The sequence below is a fragment of the Neopsephotus bourkii genome, unplaced genomic scaffold, assembly GCF_033783945.1.
Source record: "Neopsephotus bourkii isolate Nb327-2 ecotype Australia unplaced genomic scaffold, CSIRO-AGI_Nbou_v1 NB_659, whole genome shotgun sequence".
In the NCBI taxonomy this organism is placed as follows: domain Eukaryota; kingdom Metazoa; phylum Chordata; class Aves; order Psittaciformes; family Psittacidae; genus Neopsephotus; species Neopsephotus bourkii.
The window spans coordinates 8,761,351-8,782,838 of record NW_026901158.1 but is presented as its reverse complement, the minus strand read 5'-3'; the positions used below and the strand labels follow the sequence as shown (position 1 = coordinate 8,782,838).

Genomic DNA, 21,488 nt, shown 5'->3' with positions numbered 1-21,488 from the left:
ACTAAAATGACAGTGGGTTTTTCAGTGTGCATGTGTCTCAACGTAGGAGTAAAAGGGATAAAAAACAGACAGAGATCATGTACTCGGGTAGAATATCAGCCTCATTTTTAACTATAATGCAACAACTTCCTCTGCATTTCTTTTCCAACTCCTACTACTATTAGAAAACCTTCCTTTAAATTGCAGGGGTGTTGAAATGCTTGCATGTGGTTGTATTACAGCTCCATCCTCCACTTGGGATGTCATTTCCACTGCAAAATGAAATAGGACTGATTCATTTTGCTGAAGGAACATGATTGATATAAGCCCGGATGGAGACTCATTCTCGACCAAGTGGAAATTCCTCACCAAGGTTGCCAGTCAAGTGAAAACCATACAATCATCAGTGTTACTACTCCTAAACTTCTTGGGCTGGAGCCAGGAACAGTTTGTGAGCAGCTGAGGATGACCCAGAAAACCAGAGGTGTTCTTACATCATCAACTGTCTTTCCTTCTCGCCTAAACCAGCTTCTTCACCACAGAGAGATCATGTTATTCTCTAGATTGGAGCTCTGATTAAGATGTGCTTTTTCACAGTGAGGCTGTCAGCCTTCCATGAACAGAAGTCATATTTGCTGATATTTGCTTGCAGTCTCTTGGGGACAAACCACACCTTGTTTATCAAGGCAAACACATGTTGTACCCATACAAAGTTGCTAAGATACTCCAGGTTGAGATTTCTTTACATGGTGCTGGGGAAATACCCAGGAAAAAAAGACATAAAACAAAGGCTATAGTCAGGAGGATTTCTAAGGAGACTTTTTCCAAAGAAAATGCTAAGGCAATACAGGGGAATAGCAGAGAACCCCAACTGGAGCATTAAAGCTGCTGAAGGGCTCATATCTTCTGTATTTTTAAGAAGAGGAAGGAGAAAGAAGGAAGGAAGAAAGGAAAAGGAAAAAGAAAGAAGGCAGCTGTGAGAAGGTTTTTCAAGGCTGCAATTTTGGATTCAGTTATTGAAGATTGAGTCCAAATGGGTATGGGTCCAGCCAGTGGACCACTTTATGAAGGATTCCTAGTTTTACATGCTCTTTAACCCCAGTTATGCCAACTCCTCTTAAAGCAAAGCAAGTTAAACTTGTGATTTTGAATGAAGTGACATCCTTGTGCAGGAAAGATGGGAAATAGAAAGTGTCTTCTGTCACTTCAATCACTGCAGCAATCTGGGCTACTTATTCACTAACACTTCGGCACGATGCTCTGGTATCATAGTTCCATTTAGACTCTTGATTAACAAACTGAGCCCACATCAAGGTCTTACTCTGGTTCAGGCAGATGGAAGAATTTCAAGTATCTCTCATCTCCCACATCATACCGGAGTGATCCATTTGGTCAGGGTGGCTGCACACTCAAAACTGGATTCAGAAATAAACATCATTTAGTGCTCCAAATCCCACAAAAAGCCAGAGAATTTAATAACCTAAAAGCCATCAACTTAAGCCTCAGTGCTCTGATACTATCTGTTCAGCTGTCTTTTGCCCAACCAGCTTGAAGCACTCACCTCACTGAAACTTAAGTAAGAAATTCAAGTCTGAGATCTTGCTAGGACTGCAGTATGAATAACGGTCTGCAGGGCTTGGCTGGTGCACTGACAAAAGGAAGGAGAAGTGGTACTGTGGCACTGGATAAGATGCTTTCCATGTACTTGTCTCAAAAATACCTCTTATGGATACAGTCCTAACCCCATAAATCCCACTCACTTCCCCAGATAACTTCTTCAGTGCCTTCAAAATCTTGAATCTTGCTGTTTGTACAGTTTGGAAACCCTTCCTCTCCTAAACTGCTTCATCATATTAACACCAGTACTAAGGTGGCTTCTGGGTTTTTAAGTTGGATAACCAAACAGTCAGCAATTTGATTCACCCTTGGCAGGCTTATAAATAGATTTCAAAATTGGGAGTGCTTTTGAGCTATTCTCACAAGTTATAATCAGGAAAGGGAGGAGAGAAAAACCAGAAAGTGAATATCCCTTACAATGGCCCACGGTGGAGCTGCTTGGTACTGAACCAAGCTTGTGTCAGCTCCCAAGGGTTGGCGTGTGTTACTTCAAGGAGTTGCCAGTTTCTCTTCCGCAGTAGTAATCATGAAAGATATCAATCAGGGCATCTGTCAGTGAGTAATTACAGGAAACAGCATCTTCTGTGCAGTGTGCTTGCATCCTTTCTGGAGTGAGGTACCAAGCTGAGCCCTTCTCCAGCAGCGCTCTTTGGTTCTGCCAAGCTAAATGGCATCACAGCCAGACACATTCAGCCTAGTGAAGGTACTGGAATGGGGAAATGATTTCATAAATGTCAATTCTTCCTCTGAATGTCTGCAAACAGAGTCTAAGAGCTTTCAAGCACCCAGTTATACAGATTTAGTGCCACTTCCTAATAACTTTGAAAGCATCTTGAGAGTGGAGCATATTTCTTCATTACTGGATTTTCTCTCTTTTATACTGCCAAACACCAAAGAAGGGCTATTAATTACAGAGAATGAATTTTAATGTAGTGCTGCAGCCCCTTGCCAGTGCTTTGGAAGGTCAAGGGACATTTGTGTTCCTTATGCAAAATGAACAATATTCACTAGTACAACTTCCATTCGGAGGGGTGGCAAAGGAGAAGGAAATTCAAAGTACATGGAATAATACTGATGAAGTAAGTTCCCCTTTGACATGTGCTTTTGCCGTAACCTATTCCTGCTCTTGCAAGCCAAAAGTAAGCTTCTTCTCACAGTGTCCCTGCAAAGTTCCTGCTGTGAGACCACAGGGATATGCTTTACGACCTGCAGTTAGTTTTCCTAACAAAGACCACTGCTGCAGGGACGCCAACAGCAGCTGGGAAGCTCAGAGTGTTGGATGTCAGTGCACAAGAAGACCATGGTGAAGAATGGCAGATGCTGGATATCCACAGGACTTCCCAATCGCTGCCGAACAGAGCAGGCACTGACCAAGGCAGACAGGCTCCTTGTGCCATCTGCCGGCAGCCTGGCTTGTGGTGGATGAGGAGAGCAAGCAGGACTGCCAAAGAGATGCTGAAATAGAAACTGCATGAACAGAAAACCTCCAATGTTTTACTCAGGCTGAAGAAGAACTTCTCCCACTTCCCCAGCATGGCCTTCTCTGTTCTCAGACAGTAAATCCTCTGTGCCATCCCTGAGCATTCACTCTGTGGTCCTAAAGTCTGCCTCGTGATGAAAGCTGCACACTGTGTGAGATGGTTCCTGGAGATGCTTTATAAATACCTACAGAAATGAGACATTTATGAAATGTATCTACTGAGACTGATCATTAATAAAGCAGAGCAGGTTTTAGTGCTCCTGCCTCAGCACCTTCTCTGTCTCCATACAGCAACTCCTGCTGCGCTGAGGCTCTCTCCCAGTAAAGCTGGTCCCAGTGCACACCTGAGTCAAGACCATGAACAAGGTGGCCCTGGGACATTACCATTCCCAAGGGCTATTGCTCAGCTAAAGCTCAGATTTGCACCAATGGAAGGATGACAATTAATAACAGCAAGAAATAATTAGGAAGGCAGGAGCTAAGGGTGAGGGGAAGCAATTCCCTCCCTCTTTCCTTTCCTCCTTCATAATTTTGATGGTTTTTAGTGATGTTTCCCAGTCACACACACCTTTTACACCCTGTGTCGAATCAACACTGTCTGACCTTACCTCATTGCTGCCACTTCACAGTAAGTCTTATTCACAGAGCTGATCACATCTGCTCTCACTGAGAGCATCTTCTTTCCCAGCCACCTCCCAAGGAGGAGGTGGAAACATTTGTTCTGTTTGAAAAGTGCAAGCTTGAAGTAGGGCAGAGAGACTGGATTAAAACAACAGATCTTTTATTGTCTTCAACTGAAGAGTATGATACAGAGGAACTACACATAGATTTCATTCATATAAAAAAAAAAAGAGCCCTTTATTTACATGTGTTCAAAGTTGCCAGTGGTACCTAACAACATCTGTATTTTCTTTGTATTCTTGTTAGTTATTCCCACCTAGATGGAGCAAGCACTGGTCAGTAATGCTTAAAAAAAACATGTAAGAAGCTTTTGGGCAGGAAAAATAAGAAATATATTCTCTAAGAAACCAACTCCTTACAAGCATTTCACTGTAACAAACCCAGCAGAATACTTACAACCGATCAGTCACAAAAGGGACAGATTTCAGTAGCGGCACAGCAGCCTCATCACTCTCAGCCTTCCTTTTATTTCCCCATCTAAGCAAATATACCCTGGCCATGCACAAACTCAACATGTATGACAAAAAGGTAGAAATTTATTTAGAAGTAATTGTGCTTTTATTTATAAAAACAAAAAAAATTTACAATCAGACACTGTCCTGCTGTGTTTCCCAAGCACGGTTCTCTTCAAAATGACCAAAATTTAGCTTATTATTATCATTATCATTATTATTATCACTTTGTCATTATATTAATAATATTAATCTTACACTTAAGTTTAAAACCATACTGCTTTCCCCTTCCCACCCCCTCCTTCTCTCTAGTACTTGATATATATATAAAACCAGGCTTTCCAATGACCAACAAATTTCAATTCTAGCTAATAATAATAATAATGATAATTAATCGTACACATTTCTGTGTGTAAAGTATGGCTGGTTCTAAAACAAACTACCAATGTACAAAGCTGTTCTCCCTCCCCTCCCCTGGGCCACCCAAGAGATAGTCAGACTGTGGAAGAACCTTATCCCAGAGGCTTTCTGAGAAGATAAGAATTAGCAACCCGACAACCCTTGAGATCGTTGTCTTTGGTGTGGAGGACATTACTGGTGGGCAACTGGAGCCGCTCTGCTGGAAAAGCTGGGATGCTTAAGGCTTATTGTTTGGAATGCTGCCGAAGCCTCTGTTGGGCCAAGGGGCACTGATGCTTTGGTACAAGTACCAGCTCCTCACACCCCACCACCCAGTGATGCTAGAGGATCTCCCCACACCTCTGCCCACACCCACACTCAATATCCCTCCCCCCATCACCATGCCCATAGCCCCATTGCCACCTCTGGGGTTTTACGCTCTCTTTCTCCTTCCTTCCAGGTTCCGGAAGCTGGAGGGTCTCAGCTTCATCTCTGCAAACTGGATGGAATATTCGTGGCCCTTCCAGTGGAACCAGTTAACACCCTGCAAAGGAAAAGATGGAGTGTGGGAGATTATACATCCACTTCTCCTGTTGTCAGCCTTTACTGCTCTCGTTTCAGACTGTGGGCTGTTTTGTAATGGGAACAGAAGTACAACAAATTGGAGGGGCTTAGGGAAGCACAGGGCTCTGGCCACCAGCATGCACAGCCTGGATAAACAAACCATGTTCTGTCCCTCAGAGCTGTAATTCTTTGCCTGACTTTTGTGGCAGGAAGAACATTCTGTTTCACAAGTTGAAAACTACAGTTGCTCCCTCCACACTTGGGATATTCCCTTGGAAAATCATACAAAAACATCCCATGTTTCACCAGTTGACATTAAATTCCTGTTTTGGGAGCAACTGACCATATCTTTCCCTATGATCCTTGGGTCTAGAAGGCTTTGTTGGTGCTCTAATGTCCTGCTACCTGAACAAGAAGACATATCTGTAATTGCAGTACCCCTTCTTTTAATGCATTATGGAAGACTTTAAACACCAGACTCACCTGACTGTGGCTGTTGTCACCGTATCTGCCCATCAGATTGACTCGGTGACAATTCTTGTACCAAAATGCTCCCTTGTATGACAAAGCACAGTTGGTGATGGCAGAATCATTGTCTTTGTCAAAAGTGGAGAAGGACCTCCCATTATGGTACGTCATGGAGTCACCTGGATGGGGAAGATAAAAGAAAGCAAGGTCAGCATTTTGCCTACTTTAGATGACATGGGAGTGACAATTCTGCAGCCAATGCTCCTCAACTTATTAGGAGTATTTTTATGCAGCTCAGTTTCTGCACTTCTGGCTCTGTACAGAAGGCAGTGTGGGCCAAAGAGACCTCCAAAAGGACTGAATCCGCACAACCAAAGAAGTCTCCTCACTTAGCTGGTCCATGCAATAAAACTGCTCATTTTCCTTAGCTGGAAACACAGCCAGAGAGCTGTCTGCCTGCCACTGACTTCCCACTCCCAGGATCTGGGTGCCCATTTACAGGTGGGTGCCACAGCAGCAGCTTTCAGTGTATGCCTGAAGCAGAGCTCTCATTCGTGTCTTAGTATCTGTGTTGCTCTATCCATAAATCTTAGACCTGAATGCTTAGGAAAAGGAAGTAGTAAGCCTGAATCTTACTAGATGTAGCAGTACTACTGCTCTGCACCAATGTGTTTGCCTCAAATAGACATTAATTCTACTACTGCTGCATATACTTTGTATCCATATAGGCTGTGCATAAAGTCTGTGTGATGGTCACAGGGCAGAGCCCATACACACATATCTCTGCGGTGTTTTATGCCCCTAGCAGCATGAAATTATCTCCTATTAAGACATCCTGTGAAGCTGAATTTATCCCTTAATCCTTTGAAGCCCTGATAAGGGCTGCAGGGTTTGCCCCGGCATGATGACAAAAGGCATACAATTTGATTACAAATCATGTTATAGCAGGACATTGCTGCACATTCCACTGACAAGACAGGAGGCTGTGCCAAGTATTATTAGCTGTATAAATGACAGTCAAGCATTGACCAAATGAGATAGATGGCTGTTTAATAGACTAGTTTATATTCCGCCATAAGCATGCCATAAACTGTGACACCTAAATGACTAGAGGATTTAGAATGGAAACATAAAATATATTGATATGTTCCTATTTTCAAGCACCTAACATACATAAAGTACCTGCTGTGATGCTGATCTGCAATATTCGGTTATCTTGAGGCAAGTGGGAGGAAATTGCAAATCAGAAGGCAAGAATATACCCCTCACCTGCTGTGCCACTGTAGCCATCCACTCTTAGGCGGTATCTGGTCTTGGAGTCTCCAACGCTGAACCTGTCATAGACAGCATAAGCTGTCTCACCTTTGTCCTGCAGATCCACACGCAGCTCATACTGGCCCTGAGAAGTGATTTTGTGGAGGTTCTCCAGACCTGTGGGCATAAAAGAACAATTCATTTGTCTCCCTGTGTTTACTTCTGTACCATCAAAGAGTTACACTGGTCTGTTACGCCCGAGCATAAACACTAATGAGGGAAAAGCTATTTTTGCTATAGGGTAATGTCAGCACAAAACCAAATAGGTAATAGTCTGACTGATCACAGTAGCAGGTAGCCCTTTGGGAAAAGCAAAGTTGCTCTGTGTGATCATTACTGTCATTCACTTACAACCTAAAACAACGTAGCACAAGCTTTGAAAAATTGCTTTTTACTGCTATTTTCCCCACTTTTTTTCTTTGAGTTTTATGCTTTTGCTGCTGGGGTGTCCTAGGAGTACAGGAAGAAGAAGGTCTGTAGTTGCTTCTCAGATTACCTTCTGACTTCTTATAGAGAGCATCAGTGAGCACTGATTTGGATGTACAGTGAGCCAAGAACCATGACATCTATGAGCTGTGACTAGAGGGACTGGCATGGACCTGGCAATTTCAATCTCACTCAGAGCATGCTCTCCTTAACCTCCTTTGCCCAGACTTTTGACAACTAAATGCAGGGTTCAAAGTGGCTTCTGGTCTTTTGGGCTGTGTTCATGTTTTATTTTAAAAACGACAAATTCTTGCCACTTACCTATCCAGAATTCATCCTTAGGATCTCCAAAACCAGCCACGTAAGTCTTCCAGTTCCTGTAGAAATCTTCCTTCCCATTTTGACGCCTCAGGAACACCTACAACCACCACATGCAAGAAGTGTTATGGACACACTGCCTTTGACAGAAAGGAATGTGGCTTTTACAAATGCACAACTTGGCACTGCTGCTCCCCTGCCTTTACCAACCAAAGCAACAGTCTCACTGCAGCTACTGAATGGTACCAAGATTGCTTTGTTTTTTTAAAGCCTCTAGTTTCTCTGTTGGGTTCCCAGGCTTCATGATATGGTCTTTCTGCTTTTTTAACAGCCCATTGCATCTCTGTATTTCTCAGCCAAGACTTTCTACATGCCCTAGTCCTCTAGCCATGTGTTTCTCCAGCTCCTTCTTCCCTTCTGTTCCTCAGGTCCCTCTGGCATGTTCACATTTGAGGATGTCAGTACAGAGAGCTGACATTTTTATTTCCATTCATTTGTTGTCTGGGTGGGTTGTGTTCCTTGTATAATGGCCTGGGAAGCCTGGCTGGCCATCACACCACAAGGCTGCTGAAGCAATATTTCTCTGGCCTGTGCTTTAACCTCCTCCATTGCTTCCCTCATTCAAATAGAATCAGTCTATCCTTCTGTCACCTAATTAGCTCTTTAGAAGGCATTTGTCTGATCTAAGCTGGGTATTTCAGCACCCCTTATAGCCAGGGGATAGAGATCAGTGCTTTTCCTAGTACTGAAACCACTGATGTGACCCATCCTGTGGCAGCACCTCTCTTTCCTCCAGCTACAGGAACATCTGGTAACCTTGTTCTAGGCACTCACGTGTGCTACCCAAGATTAAATTCCCCAAATTTATAGACAAGTCAGCCCTACTCTGACAGTAGAGCACTATGAGAGATCCCATAGATGAGCAGGTGCTCTTAGCACAGGCAGGTGCATGTAAAGGTGGTGTGGGCCCTCTCCCTGTTACTCACAATCCATCCACCGCCATCCTCGCCCATGTCACAGAAGACCTGCAGAGGCTGAGCCTTGTCCCCATTCAGGTAAATTGTGTAGAGCCCAGAGGAGGTTTCTCCATTCAGGAGAGCCTGGGAGCAGTCTTTAGGGTAAGGATAGAGAAGACCAGCTGCACACACACAGAAAGAGAGAAAGCAGTCCTTAGGAAATCGGCAGTTACAAGGAACTTGTTGAATACAGATGACTCATGAAAATCTGTCGTAGGTCAATGGCACAGCCAGGTACAGAGCCCAGGAATGGGCTTGTAATTCCCCTCCTACATAGAAAAGATTCACAGTCAACAGCAGATGATGGAAATTTTTCTTTTGAATATGATTTTGCACATCTGCCTACACTTTTTGAAGTGCTGTGAATGCAGATAACTACTCCTGCTATGATGGGAATGCATCCTCTGCATCCTCCAGCTAAGTATCTAAATGGCATGAGCAACTTCTGGATAAAACCAAATCTATCAACTTCTCATTATATGACAGAAATGGGAAGGGAAAACACAAACACAGGACTACAACCTAAAAGAAAGTGGGAATATTTTGCTAGCAAGTACAATATTAAATGTTATAAATAGAGGCTTTTAAAAATGAAAGCAAACAATAACAGTTGAAAGTACAGGGAAATACTGTTAATCATTTCTTTCTGACAACCACTACAGTGGGATCATTGCAGTCAGAACAATATCAATCCCAAAAAAGCTTTTCTTCTTTTCTTTTCAAGTTCACTTAGGCCATTAACTATTTCAGCCAATGGTCTAATGAAGTGATGTGTCCACAGTAGAGTGTTTGACTCTGGCTGCCCACAGAATGGCTGTTGCTCCCTTTGCAGCATGATGCAGATCCCTGCCTGTGGCTCAGCTACAGAGAAGTTGCATTAGCTTTGGGATTTGGAGAAAAGCATCACTTTGCAGGGAGCTATTTCAGTGTTTCTTCTCACTAAATAGCACACAAATGTATGTTTAGAATTAAGGCCAGGCTTAAATATCCACCTGACTGAGGCTGCCTTGTGTTCACATGGGTGAAGCCACCCCATTCAGTCCTGCTTATAGTCAATCTGCTAAATATCACTAAAATAAACCCAGATTTAATTCTTCCCTTATGTCTGGATGTGGATTGTCACCTATTGGTGGAGCTCATCCTGTTCCACCAAAGGAGTGACTGTGAGCAGCCTTGGAGCTGTGTGATCTTTATTAGCACTTCTGTGCGTCCTTGGGCTGAAGTTGGTACAAGCACCAGAAGGGAGAATGGAAACGGCTGAAGGTCCTTCCTGAAAGGCTGCAAACTGTGAAGAGTGTGACTAATGACAGGCAAGGTTTCACAGTTAATACTGAGCAACCTCTCTTTGAATGTCAGCTGTAAAGTGACCTTCAGAGAACCTAGTCTATTCTTACATTCAGCTCACTGCAGAGCTGTCCTGCCAGAGCTGGAACAGACATGCCACGTGGCTTTGTGAAAACTGATCTTGGAAGGAGAAAAAAAACCTGCTCTAAAATTCATCTCCTTGGACTGAACTGATTCGTGTGTGTGTCTGTGTGTGGCTTGCTTCTTTTCAGCTCAAAACACTGATCTTTTTAACAGCTTCCTATGCATCAACACAGAGGCAAATCAGAGTGTGAGTTTGGATTTGAGAGTAATGTTCCCTTTGATGTTTTACACAGGATGTTTCCTCAGAGAGGGGACAATAGAGGCAATGTGGATGGATGCGAAGAAAAGAATTTCATCCTGCCAGTCTGGGGAAAGCAGATCACAGCTGGGGGGGAACAGGGACTTTTGCACTGACACTACAAGCAAACGAAGTGCATACTGACAATTGGATTGAAAATCTTCTATGAGGTCTATGTCTCCTTATTGCAGAGCTCAGCTCATGCATTATTTCCACTGTGAGTGGCTTTAATGTCCTTACTTGTGGTGAAAATCGTCTGGATCGTTTTGCTCTTCAGGGATCCATTCAGTGCCTGGAGTCTCACTGTGTACTGGGTAGATGGGCTCAGCTCTGTCAGGCTGTAGGAAGTAGTCTCAGGGTTTAGGATGACTTCCTATGGGGAGGAGAAACAATGCAGGAAAACCTCAGAGAGAAAACTAGAATGACTGGTACTGCTATATGGATTAGTCTGTCACATTATTTTTGTAGTAATTATTTAGGGTCATTTTAACCATCTAAATTATTTAATACAAAAGCTTTATTTCTCTAAGATTTGTATCAACCTCACTTTCTTCAGTAGTTGACTTGAAATAAATATTTATGACTATCATGGCCATCAGAATGTGTAAGCTGTGTGGTTTAAAAGCAAGTTAGCATAAATGTCTGCATGCCCTGAACTATACGTTATACAGATGCCTGTGAAACTCATAAAAAATAGAGAAGAATCACTGTTTACAACAAAGCAATATTATACTCCAGTCTTTGAAAGGCTGTTTTTCTGTAGCTTTAAAAGACTTTAAGTCTGCTTAAGCAATTTGCCTTCTTGAAAATCAGAACCCTTCTTGATGTACCAGAATTGTCTGTCAATTTTGCTGGGGTTCACCTCATTTCTATTTAAGCATCCACTGTAATCTAGTTATGTACAAACATAATACAATTATTGGAGAGCACAAGGGACTTTCAAAGGTGATTCATCCTGCCTTAGAGATCTCGCTTCCACAGGGATGGATTCTCCTGAGACTAGAAAGAGGAATGGCATTCCCTGGGGGGTATGGGTTTATTCCACGATACTGGTTTGGAACGAGGCAAAATGGTTGCTTGTGCTTTTATCTGTACTGTGGAGAGATAACTGTCAAAACTCAGGCTGCAATTGAGCTTCTGTTTCAGGATATAATACAGGAAAGTACTTAAGCAGGTTTTAAATGCATTTGTGTTCAAGCTAGCATTGAAACAAGTACTTAGAATTTTAGCACGTTTAACTTAAGGCACATGACTATATTCTATTGCTGGACACTTCAGAGTAGCCTTACTGCCCTGTTTTGAGGCACAGTTCTTCTGCTTTGGTTACAAATGCTATACCTTGACTCTGCCATCAATGGACTCGTAGATCAGGAGATAACCAGTGACAGGAGCACGTGGAGGCCTCCAGGTTATCACAGCTGTTTCTGACTGGACCTCAGAAGTACTTAAATCTCTTGGAGCATCCAGTCCTGAAGGAGACAGCAGATTGATTACAATCACATCTATGTGGAGTTTAGTACACAGGCTATTTTAAGGGCACTATATTAAAACAGGCCAGGAAAGCAAACTTTTTCCCCACAGAAATTCGAAGTTGAAAAATACTTCAACCTAAATTTTGTGACAAAAAAGTAATTTCCCCATTGAAGGTTTTAAAATAAAGGTATTCACTTTACCCAAGTTAAAATATTGGCTTGTCTCAAGCACTTCAGTTTGCAAGCAGCTGCATTGAAATGTCTTTTGAAACAATATTGTGCCTTTTATTATTTCCTACAAGACAGATCAATATTTACATATTCCCAGGAAAGAACTCTGGTTCTGATGATGCCTCTTTTGAATAGGAAAACTTTTCAGACTTGGTCTGGCTACAGCTTCCCTTCTCCACTGGAATTATAACACTGAATTTGTGTGGCTTAGTTCTTGGCTCTCTAGTCAACCCCCTGGGACCAGTCAAGAAAATGAGAAATCTCCATGATTTCATCGATGCTCATGGGAAGCCACGGTATGAAACCAACTGGATATCTTCAGCGTTGGTACCCCAACATTCGGACCCCAAAGAAGTCCTACTTTGAGACACGGCAGAACTAGCAACAGAAAACCTCCATCTGGATCACACCGGCCTTCCACCAGAGAAAAGTTGGTGAAAATACTATCAAAATCCAGTTTTCTAACAAAAAAGGCACAATGTGCTGGTTGACTTTCAGGTATTCGAGAAACGAAAGCCCAGTGGGACTAGAAGAGACGGCAGGTCTCCCTGCACTGAGGTGGGACACAGCACCTGTAGTAAACCGGGTGGAGAGGGTCTCGCTCTTCTGTGTGTCCTTCAGCGCATGGACACTCAGCGTATACTCAGTAGCAGGTTGGAGGCCCTTCAGGTCATACTCCACCGTGTTTCCTGATACCATCTGAGTAACTTCTGGTTCTAAGAAGAGACCACAAAAGAGAAGAGGTCTCAGCATTGTTCACTCATGTCAGGATGTACTCAGCCCCCTGCTCCACTCTGATGTTTTTCGTACTAGCTGCAAGCAAGGTGAAAACTGTAAAAGCCCAGAGCACATCTCTCTGGTCGTATCTATACTGAACGTGAATTAACACTAGAGTCCTTTATCTAAAAGTATTAGCACTCTCTAGTGTTCGTATGAATAATAACACCAGCTTTTCTTTCCAAGATTCACTTATCTCTGTTTGTGCCTCAATTAGGCATGTTTAACTAATAGCATCATTATTAAACTGCTTCCAGCAAGGAAGCATCTCCTTCAAGTAACACCTCATGCCATCTTCCTGGTGTCACACTGCTGCACCCATTTACGAGATGGTCTCAAAGGCTGTAATGCTGTCAGCTCCCTGACCCATCACTAACTCTTCTTACCATCCTCAGAAGCATAGGAGACAATGTAATTATCCACAGCAGCAATTGCTGGCTGCCAAGTTGCCAGAGCCTCAGAGTCTGTGATGTTCACCACTATTAGGCCTGATGGGCTGTCCAAAGCTGCAAGAAAGAGAGTAGCAGATTCAGGGAATTTGACAAACACTCTTCAGCTCTGTGCAATGCTCTGTTGAAAATATATGGCACAAAATGTGCAAACAGTGCTGCTTGATGCAGCTTTTATAATCCCCTTCAGAATAGTGGAGCTCCACAGAAAAGACTTCAGTGCCTATAAAGAGACGTCAAATGCCTCCACTGAAAAGGGAGGTCAATGTGTGAAAAGATCAGCGCTGGGAACAGACATCACTGTGTTCTCAGATCAGTCTTGATATCACCAATTTTAATGGCTCTCTCAGAGGTGACATATTTCTCTCAGCACCCTGCAATCTGACTGCTTTTTGAAGTAAACTCAGGAAACAGAGCTGGGAAAAATAACTAATGTGATAACTGATAGCCCCTGTGACCTTCCACCAGCTTGCCCTTCATGTGTAAAAATAAACCAATCAAACAGCTAGCAACCATCCAAAATCCCCACACATCTTGCTTTGCTTCCTTATGGGACTCTATTTTGCACACAGGTTTATGCTTTTCCTGAATTGGGATAGATATCTGCCTCCAGAACAGCTGGAATGGGCTACAAATTTCATTATATCAAGGGATATGATAGGGGATGATGGGTTTAAATAGGGGAGTTCAGGATAGATATGAGGAAGAAGTTCTTTACTGTGAGGGTGGTGAGGCACTGGAACAGATTGCCCAAAAGAAGTGATAAATGCTCCATCCCTGCCAGTGCTCAAGACCAGTGTGAATGGAGTCTTGGGTGACATGATCTAGTGTGAGGCATCCCTGCCCATGGCAGGGAGTTGAAATTTAAGGATCTTAAGGTCCTTTCCAACCCAAACCATTCTATGATTCTATAATTCTATATTATCCAATACTGAGCATCTTGTTCCTTGCCTTAGTTCTCTGAATATCTATTATCCCCCACACAAAAAAGAATGAATGAATGAGACAGTGGGATGGGGTCAGCAGGAGCATGGTGGACCCTCATTTCCTGCAGGGATATTTAAAGCTGTTTTGAAGAAAAATTATGAGAGAGACTACTTTTATGCTTAGAACAGTCTGGAACGTGGGAGATGTGGAGTTTGAGTATACAACAAAACCGGCCTGAACTGGTCAGCTGAGCTGGCCCTTCACTACCTCATCTGTAAAATGGTGTTAATTAGACTGTTTCTTTCTGATGTATTAGGACTGTAAATACGTGAATGGTCTCTGTCTCACTGCAAGTTGGTTCAGCTGTTATCAAATGGGATCCTGATCAAACTTTCAGGTTCTGGACTCACTGGCCACAAATCTTCCTTTAGTTTGTGCGGACAGCAAAAATGGGATCTCAGTGGGTCTACAGCTCCAGTTTCTGAGTCTTTCCTACAGCACAGGCAATGGATTTGAAAACCTCCAGTTTCCTCCTTATATATTACCTGTTTTCAGAATGCCAGAGATGGGTTCACTCTCTTCAAAGCCTTTCACAGAGATGATACTAACATTGTAGTCTACACCTGGGACTAACTTCACCAACTTGGTCCTTGTCTTGCTTCCGTCGACTGTAACAACATTTGGAGTACCTAGGAGGAAGCCAAATGCCAAGGGATTAGTGACACAGTAATCCAGTAAATGCTAGAAGGATGCGTTCGAAGTTAAAGACCTTATGACCAACATGGATGTACTTGTGCAGGAGGAGGTGAATTTTCTCCACTTGGTTACAACCACCAATGTCAAAGGGCAGCCTCAGGAAAAAATATTGCTGTTGTAACACATACCTCTAAGACATTGGTTTGATTCATTCCAAGTGTATGCCAATGGTAAGAAAAAATCATCATTTCTGCTCAGAAAAATCTCATTTTACAAATGAGATGTAAGGTGAAAACACAGCGCTTTGTACATGGAAGTTCCTACACCTCTGAGGACAGGCCTTGCTGTTTAGATCTGCTTTGTTTCTGGCAAGGGCTGGAAGTTTCTTCTTCACCCACCTCATTTCAAACCAAGATATAGTATATGTTATTTTAAGAGGTGCTGTGTATGTGGGTGGGAACACAATATATATTTGTTTCATATTCTCTATTTATTCCAGGAAGGCACTTAGGTGCCTAACATTATGCTTGTGGATTGCTCCTTTTCCTTTGTGATGGTATCACTATATATTGAAATTTACATGTGTGATTACATACTGCATTGTCTAAAGGCTTATGTGTTTTCTTGTCTGAGTCAACAGCAAGTCTTTTATGGTCCTGATGTCTGCAGTGTTTGCTCCTTAGCTATTTCCTCTCAGAGACGTCCCTAAGTTATGCTAAAAATCCGTTTAAGTATAGGAAGTTTTTTAAGCTGAACACTAAAACAGCGATATAATGGCTGGAATGAAACAACATTGGGGAGTACTAAGAAAAATCACTGCCTTGGAAAACTTACAATCGTGGATCACGATTGTTATTTCCAAGGGCCATCTTTTCAGATACGCTTAGCTCATAAAGTGCATGCAAAATAATGAGACAATTTGGAAATAAAGCCTTACTTAGGAGGCTCAGCAGGAACAGAGAGTTTTGTGAATGTGGCCCTATTAGGGGTACAATCACCCAACATCTAGCTCTGAGCAGACTTACAAGTCTTGCCCATGGGATGTGAGACTATGTTCAGACAGAGGTTGACTATTGGGACCGTGCATGCACACCCATGGTCCTGGTCATCAAGTTGAAGAAAAAAGAGATTTAAGATCATCTGGAGCTGCTCTGAGAGATGGATATCAACAGAAGAAACCCTTTCTGCTCTCCCTTTATCATTTCCCTCTCTGTCCCTCCTCCCATTTCTCACCTCCTGTGACAGGGACATAGGAAATGCGGTAGCTCTCTACGCGGGTGCGAGGGGGTGTCCAGCTGACTGTAGCCGAGTTTTCCGTGACGTCAGAGAAAGAAATTCCCTTGGGAGATCCAACAACTGTCAGTGGAGAAGAGAACAAACACACCACATAGAAAGAAAAGTTGAATCATTTGCTTATCAGTCCTTAGTGCTGGAACACTGATTTGTCTTAGCCCTCTATTTCAAGAGCTGATGCTATCAACATTCAGTCCTGAACAACACTAATGCAGGGAGTACCAAACAGCTAATGGTTTTATCACACGCTGACAGCAACTATCCATGTGGTCTAAGTTCTCCTTTTTCAGTAACATTACAGTAATGCATAGCTTAAAAATACGCCAGATGTATGCTTACATATCACGTACATAGAAGTAACAGAGATTGCCATGTGATAGAAGAGTATGGAAGAATACTTACAGGAATGCCCTTCTATTACCCAGGAGTCATTGCACTTTTCCACCCCAGTTTTCTTGGAATGATTTTTAGACATTCCATTGGGTCTCAGAGCCCTGTCTGCGATGCACAGAAATGGCAGCCCTTAGCAGTGGAGAGCTCTCTGCTTGAGCATGAAGTTTCTACTATATGATGCCTAAAAAAGACCAGGACTCAGGTGCAGGAGTTCATCAAGGGTCCATTCTCTCCAGCACTGACTGGCTGTAACTTCTGTTGGCTTCAAACCAGAAGTGATAAGATTTTCTTCTTGGAATCTCTATCTGAGACCAAGATTTTCTTAGGTGCATTCAAGCACATCCATCCAGGGGACACCCAAGTACAACCATCATGAGGAAGGCACTCTGTGGTTCCACTGCAGCTCTTTGTCATACAACACATCCTCTCCTTTTATAAGCCTGAGCACTACATTGCCCATCCAAATTAGATCAGCAAGCTGGGTAAACAAAACCCAAGTTTTGCCAAAATGACCCAACCTTAATATGCAAACCAACGCTTAATGTGAAACATTCCAGTTTAAGGCTTAATTCAGCTACTGTAAAACAAGCATGGAAAGTGCTTCTGGAAGGACACGGTAAAGAGCCCTGCCACTTCAAAGTTCACCTTGGGCATCTCACTTCCAATCTGCTCTTTTGACTGTAACCAGAACAACCCTGACAGTTGTGAAAAAAATTCAACAGCCCACACACAGTAGGCCATTAGGCACAGAGGGGATATCGAGCCACATTAAGAGCAGTGGAGCAGGTTGAGGGCAGGGGCAGGGGATAAGAGGAGAAAAAAAGTGACGGGGCTTGAAATAGCTTGGAAAGAACGTGCCTGTGGGCAAGAAGTCAAAAGGCTGTTTGTTCCATGTGTCCCCAAAGCTGTAGCAGCAAGGCACTAAATCAAGTGAAAGGCAAGGAAAGAAAAACAACGGAGCTCTCAAGAGAAATGTAAATTATTCATCTGGAGCTCATGAGGCAAGTTGAGTTTGAGGGGTTTGCTCTCATGGAAAAGCCAAAAAAAGGAAAGAATTAAAGATAACTAAGAAAGTAGGGTGGGGTTGGTAGAAGTACACGGCACATGAAATTGCTACTGATTTAGATACAGTCTGAATGAAACAGAGGAGCATAAAGAGAAACTGGGAAGGAGAGAGAAGTGAATATTGCATGGATTTCGCTTCACACTGTAGGTGCACTTTGTGACTGGTGAAAAGTGCTAGTGTTGACTCTGGAGACCAAAGAGATGAACCAGGACTCAATTTTCTTAGATATGAAGAATTCCAGCCTTTCCCAGAAAATAAAGTACCCAACCCATCCCACTTGGATTCTGCTGTGCACACTTCTTTGTGCTTAACACTTGTTTTCTGCAGCAGGTAAACTGTATAACAAAGAGTAGTAAGAAAAGCCTTGACTACTTGAGAGTTCCACATCCCCAAGTGCCACAACTGCAGGTACTTTCCTGGAAGAAAACCTAGCGAAGGAAGTACAGTGGACAATGACAACAAGCATCAGTCCTGGAATGAGGGCCAGAGATACATGAGCGGTAGCTTTGAGCACAGGTAAGTTAAACATCAGCAAATGAAACCATCTTCTGGAGGTACCTGAAAGCCAAAATTAAGCAGGCATAAAAATGTCCAGCATGCTTCTGTCTTGTCACTCACAAAACCCCAGTTCATCTGTTGGGCAGACACAGGTAATGGGTATTACCCTCCAACATCATTCCCCATCAGCTGTATGAGAGACAGAGAACTTCCTTGTGAGGTTGCTGAAGCACCCATGAAATCTGAGTAGCTGCTATTCTTTGGGGATTTTTTTCCAGGAGCTTGTTCTCCCATTCCTAACAGGCTATAGGAGTGTGTTCTCCTAAGCAACAGGAAGCATCAGGTGACTTTTATCATGTATAAAGAACATGTGGAGTATTTGGTGATCCTCTCAGCTGGAAAATACTTCATGGTGTGGCAGAACACCATTAGAAGAAGAGGAAAGCAGCAGCATAAGACCCACATTTCCTACCAAGGACACGAAGTGGCACATAGCCAGGTTGGGGTCCCCAGTGAGGGCTGAACTGCATCTTAGCAAACATTATACACATGAATTTCCAAAAGACATCGACTGTCCCTCTGAAAGCAGCAGTGGACAAACTCCCTTGAGCCAGGCAGATCTGCATGATGCTGCCTTGCACTATAGTGTTTTTATAACTGATGATTTCAACCACAGCAGAAGCAATGAGGGTAAAATAACAGATAAATGCAGAGTAGGGTACCATCATCAGCCCAAATAAGATAACCTTTAACAATGTAGTCATCAGGATCTGGGGTGAAACTCCTGTTCACTTGTATGCGTATTCACATATAAGTAAACAATGGAGGAAGAACTACTTGTGATGGTGTGGGAAGATTGCTTGAACCTGATCCCTGAAGACAACATCTGTGTGTACAAGGGCACATGCCCAGGTGGGGAAAAATGGAGAAGCTGGAGTGGTAAGTACAGAGAAGGATTTTCAATCTACATTCTGCTTCTGCCTTCATTTCCAGGTAGTGTCTGGTTTAGGTTTGCTGCTCCATTTGCTAGCTTTGTTCCAACTGTTATTTTACTATCTCCTCTACTAAACCTGAAGACTTTCTAACCAATTGATTCTTTGTAACTTGTACACAGGCAAGAATAAGGCAAGGCTGAATATAAGCCTGGGTGAGCTACACCTTTCAGGGACAGAAATATTTGCCACCAGACTGGACATGCTATAAATACACATATATTTGTGTAATAAGCCACTCCTAAGAACAGAAATTAGTTAGGTGTCTCAGTGTCCCAGCTTCCCAACATGGTGTAACCTGCGATTCAAATTACTTAGCTGGATTTCTGTGGCTCCAGCTCTATTAACAATTATCCACAGGCTATTTGTATCTGACAGACATCTTCTGGGCTATTGGTTTCAGTAGGTGACGTGTGCTAAATCTCCCTGAAAGAAGTGAAGAATGTAGTCATGAGGAAAATGGGAACTCTTAGTGGTTTACCATAAATATTCTGGAAGTCAGTGAAAATGGGGACATGTTGCTAACAAGTGCAGCTGACTTTAAACATCCCTCTCCATTATGAGACAACCCACATGAGCCCGGAGAATGGTGGCTTGTGATGGATGCATGTTCTGCTTCATGTAAGTGTCCGGGTGAGGTTAAACATGCCCTTGTTGTTTATTCAAGGGATGTGATGGCAATCAGTAGAGCTGGTGAGAAATGCACTTTTCCATGCTAACAACTGGCACCACAGACATTAGAGTGAATCATGAGTCCATGGTGTTTCAGGAAAAGCTGTTCAGTGCTGAGTTACTGTTGTCTGGAGTACACTGCTGCAACTGGGCAAATGCCTCTTTTATGCATTTCTCTTGGCTTCCTCACACACTGAACTCACCTGGTCCTTTCTCATTCCCCCCATGAAATTAGGTAGACTTGAAACTACTGTGCTTTCATAGCAGATGAGCATTTTTAAGAGAGTGAATGTGCTTCATTTGCTTTGGATTTAAATGTTTCCAAATGAAACCACGATTTTGGTGGGAGAAACAAAAAGAAAAGCTTAGTTCAAAAATAACAAATGCTTCAAATTATGAATTTTGTGTAATTAAGCTAAAGAATTCAATCTAAGCCTTGAGAACTTTTTACTTGCCTAGTATCCACATGTATTCACAGAAAAATAAAGGAAGAAAAAAATATTCCCATTACAAAAGCAAAAATATCCTTCTCCCTGACACTGAGAATATGAAGCTCTGCTCTGGTGGAGGTTTTTCAGGAGCACAAATAGGCTTAGGCTAACTTAAAACAGAAGCCATTTACAATTATGTTTACAATGTTTCTTCATTCCCATCAGGGTTTCTGACAGACAAGAAGGAGAATATATAGCAACTTCTGCTGAGGGAGTTCAAAGCTTTGATTCTGCAAGAAACTCAAGTTGATTCTGGATTATCAAGCACATGTTGCTCCTGTTAAGATCTAAGTTAATGGTGCTTACTCCTTTGCTGATCAAGCTATCAATAAACTTCTTAATAGCTCTGGTATATTCATTTTGTAATACCTCTTTTCTAAGGACGTAAAGTGTTGTGCAGTGCTGATACGTAATTAGTGTCAGGAATCACAGAAAAAGGCTGATACAGAGACAATATTTTTGTCCCTTAAAGCCTGTGCTGTAATTGCTATAATCTGTTACCTAATTCCAGATCATAAAAGTAATTAAATCAAACCATATTGAAAAGTAATCAAATCAAACCACATTAAGTAGACAGTGATGAAGCTAAGGAATCTGAGATGACTGATTACAACTAACTACACCACACTCAACCAGTAACTTGGATAAGGGACATGCAGGAGACAATTTGTAACAGCTCAAGCAGGCTATGAAAAGGAGATGCTGAAAGAAACAGGCAGGAACTTGTTATGTTTTTCCTACTACAAAGACAATACCTGTGGTTGCTACTGCATTTATGGGTTGGGAACGTCGTCCACTGCTAAGTCCATAGAGCTCAATCTCATATTCAGTACCCTCTTTCAGCCCTGTTATATCCTGGGTGCGCTCATGGCCTGGTACTATTAGTTCCAGTGGATCAGATTTCCTTTTGGTATCCCTGATTTTGAGAACAAAACTGGTGAAAACCCCATCATCTGCAGTCCAGGACAGACGGAAGCCATCTGGAGTAGCATCTGAAACCAGAAGGTTGTCGACCTCGGGTTCTGCTTCTAAAAAAGGAGAAGATAACAGTAGGGAAAAGAAATGACTTTTTAATCAGTTCATTAGAGACCTCTTTAAGATCTGGCTGTAGCACACTGCAAGAATCCAACCACAGCTCAAAGAAAGGGAAA

The 21,488-nt window shown here is 42.6% G+C and overlaps 1 protein-coding gene across 6 annotated transcripts in view; it reads right to left on the bottom strand.

The window, feature by feature from the left end:
- Positions 1 to 3,840: 3,840 nt before the first annotated feature.
- TNC (tenascin C) overlaps positions 3,841 to 21,488 on the bottom strand; it is an 86,582-nt gene continuing 68,934 nt past the window's right edge. For 5 of the 6 annotated variants that reach the window (XM_061352944.1, XM_061352949.1, XM_061352943.1 and 2 more), the window contains 12 exons: positions 21,093 to 21,365; positions 16,166 to 16,288; positions 14,782 to 14,925; positions 13,247 to 13,366; positions 12,656 to 12,799; positions 11,719 to 11,849; positions 10,621 to 10,753; positions 8,685 to 8,836; positions 7,702 to 7,798; positions 6,910 to 7,071; positions 5,656 to 5,819; positions 3,841 to 5,152 (listed from right to left, as the gene is read on the bottom strand). In XM_061352944.1, the coding sequence (XP_061208928.1) occupies positions 5,042 to 5,152; positions 5,656 to 5,819; positions 6,910 to 7,071; positions 7,702 to 7,798; positions 8,685 to 8,836; positions 10,621 to 10,753; positions 11,719 to 11,849; positions 12,656 to 12,799; positions 13,247 to 13,366; positions 14,782 to 14,925; positions 16,166 to 16,288; positions 21,093 to 21,365 (1,754 nt within the window). In that variant the 3' untranslated portion in view covers positions 3,841 to 5,041. The remainder of the gene's footprint in view (positions 5,153 to 5,655; positions 5,820 to 6,909; positions 7,072 to 7,701; positions 7,799 to 8,684; positions 8,837 to 10,620; positions 10,754 to 11,718; positions 11,850 to 12,655; positions 12,800 to 13,246; positions 13,367 to 14,781; positions 14,926 to 16,165; positions 16,289 to 21,092; positions 21,366 to 21,488) is intronic. The other variant, XM_061352948.1, reaches the window with a different exon arrangement.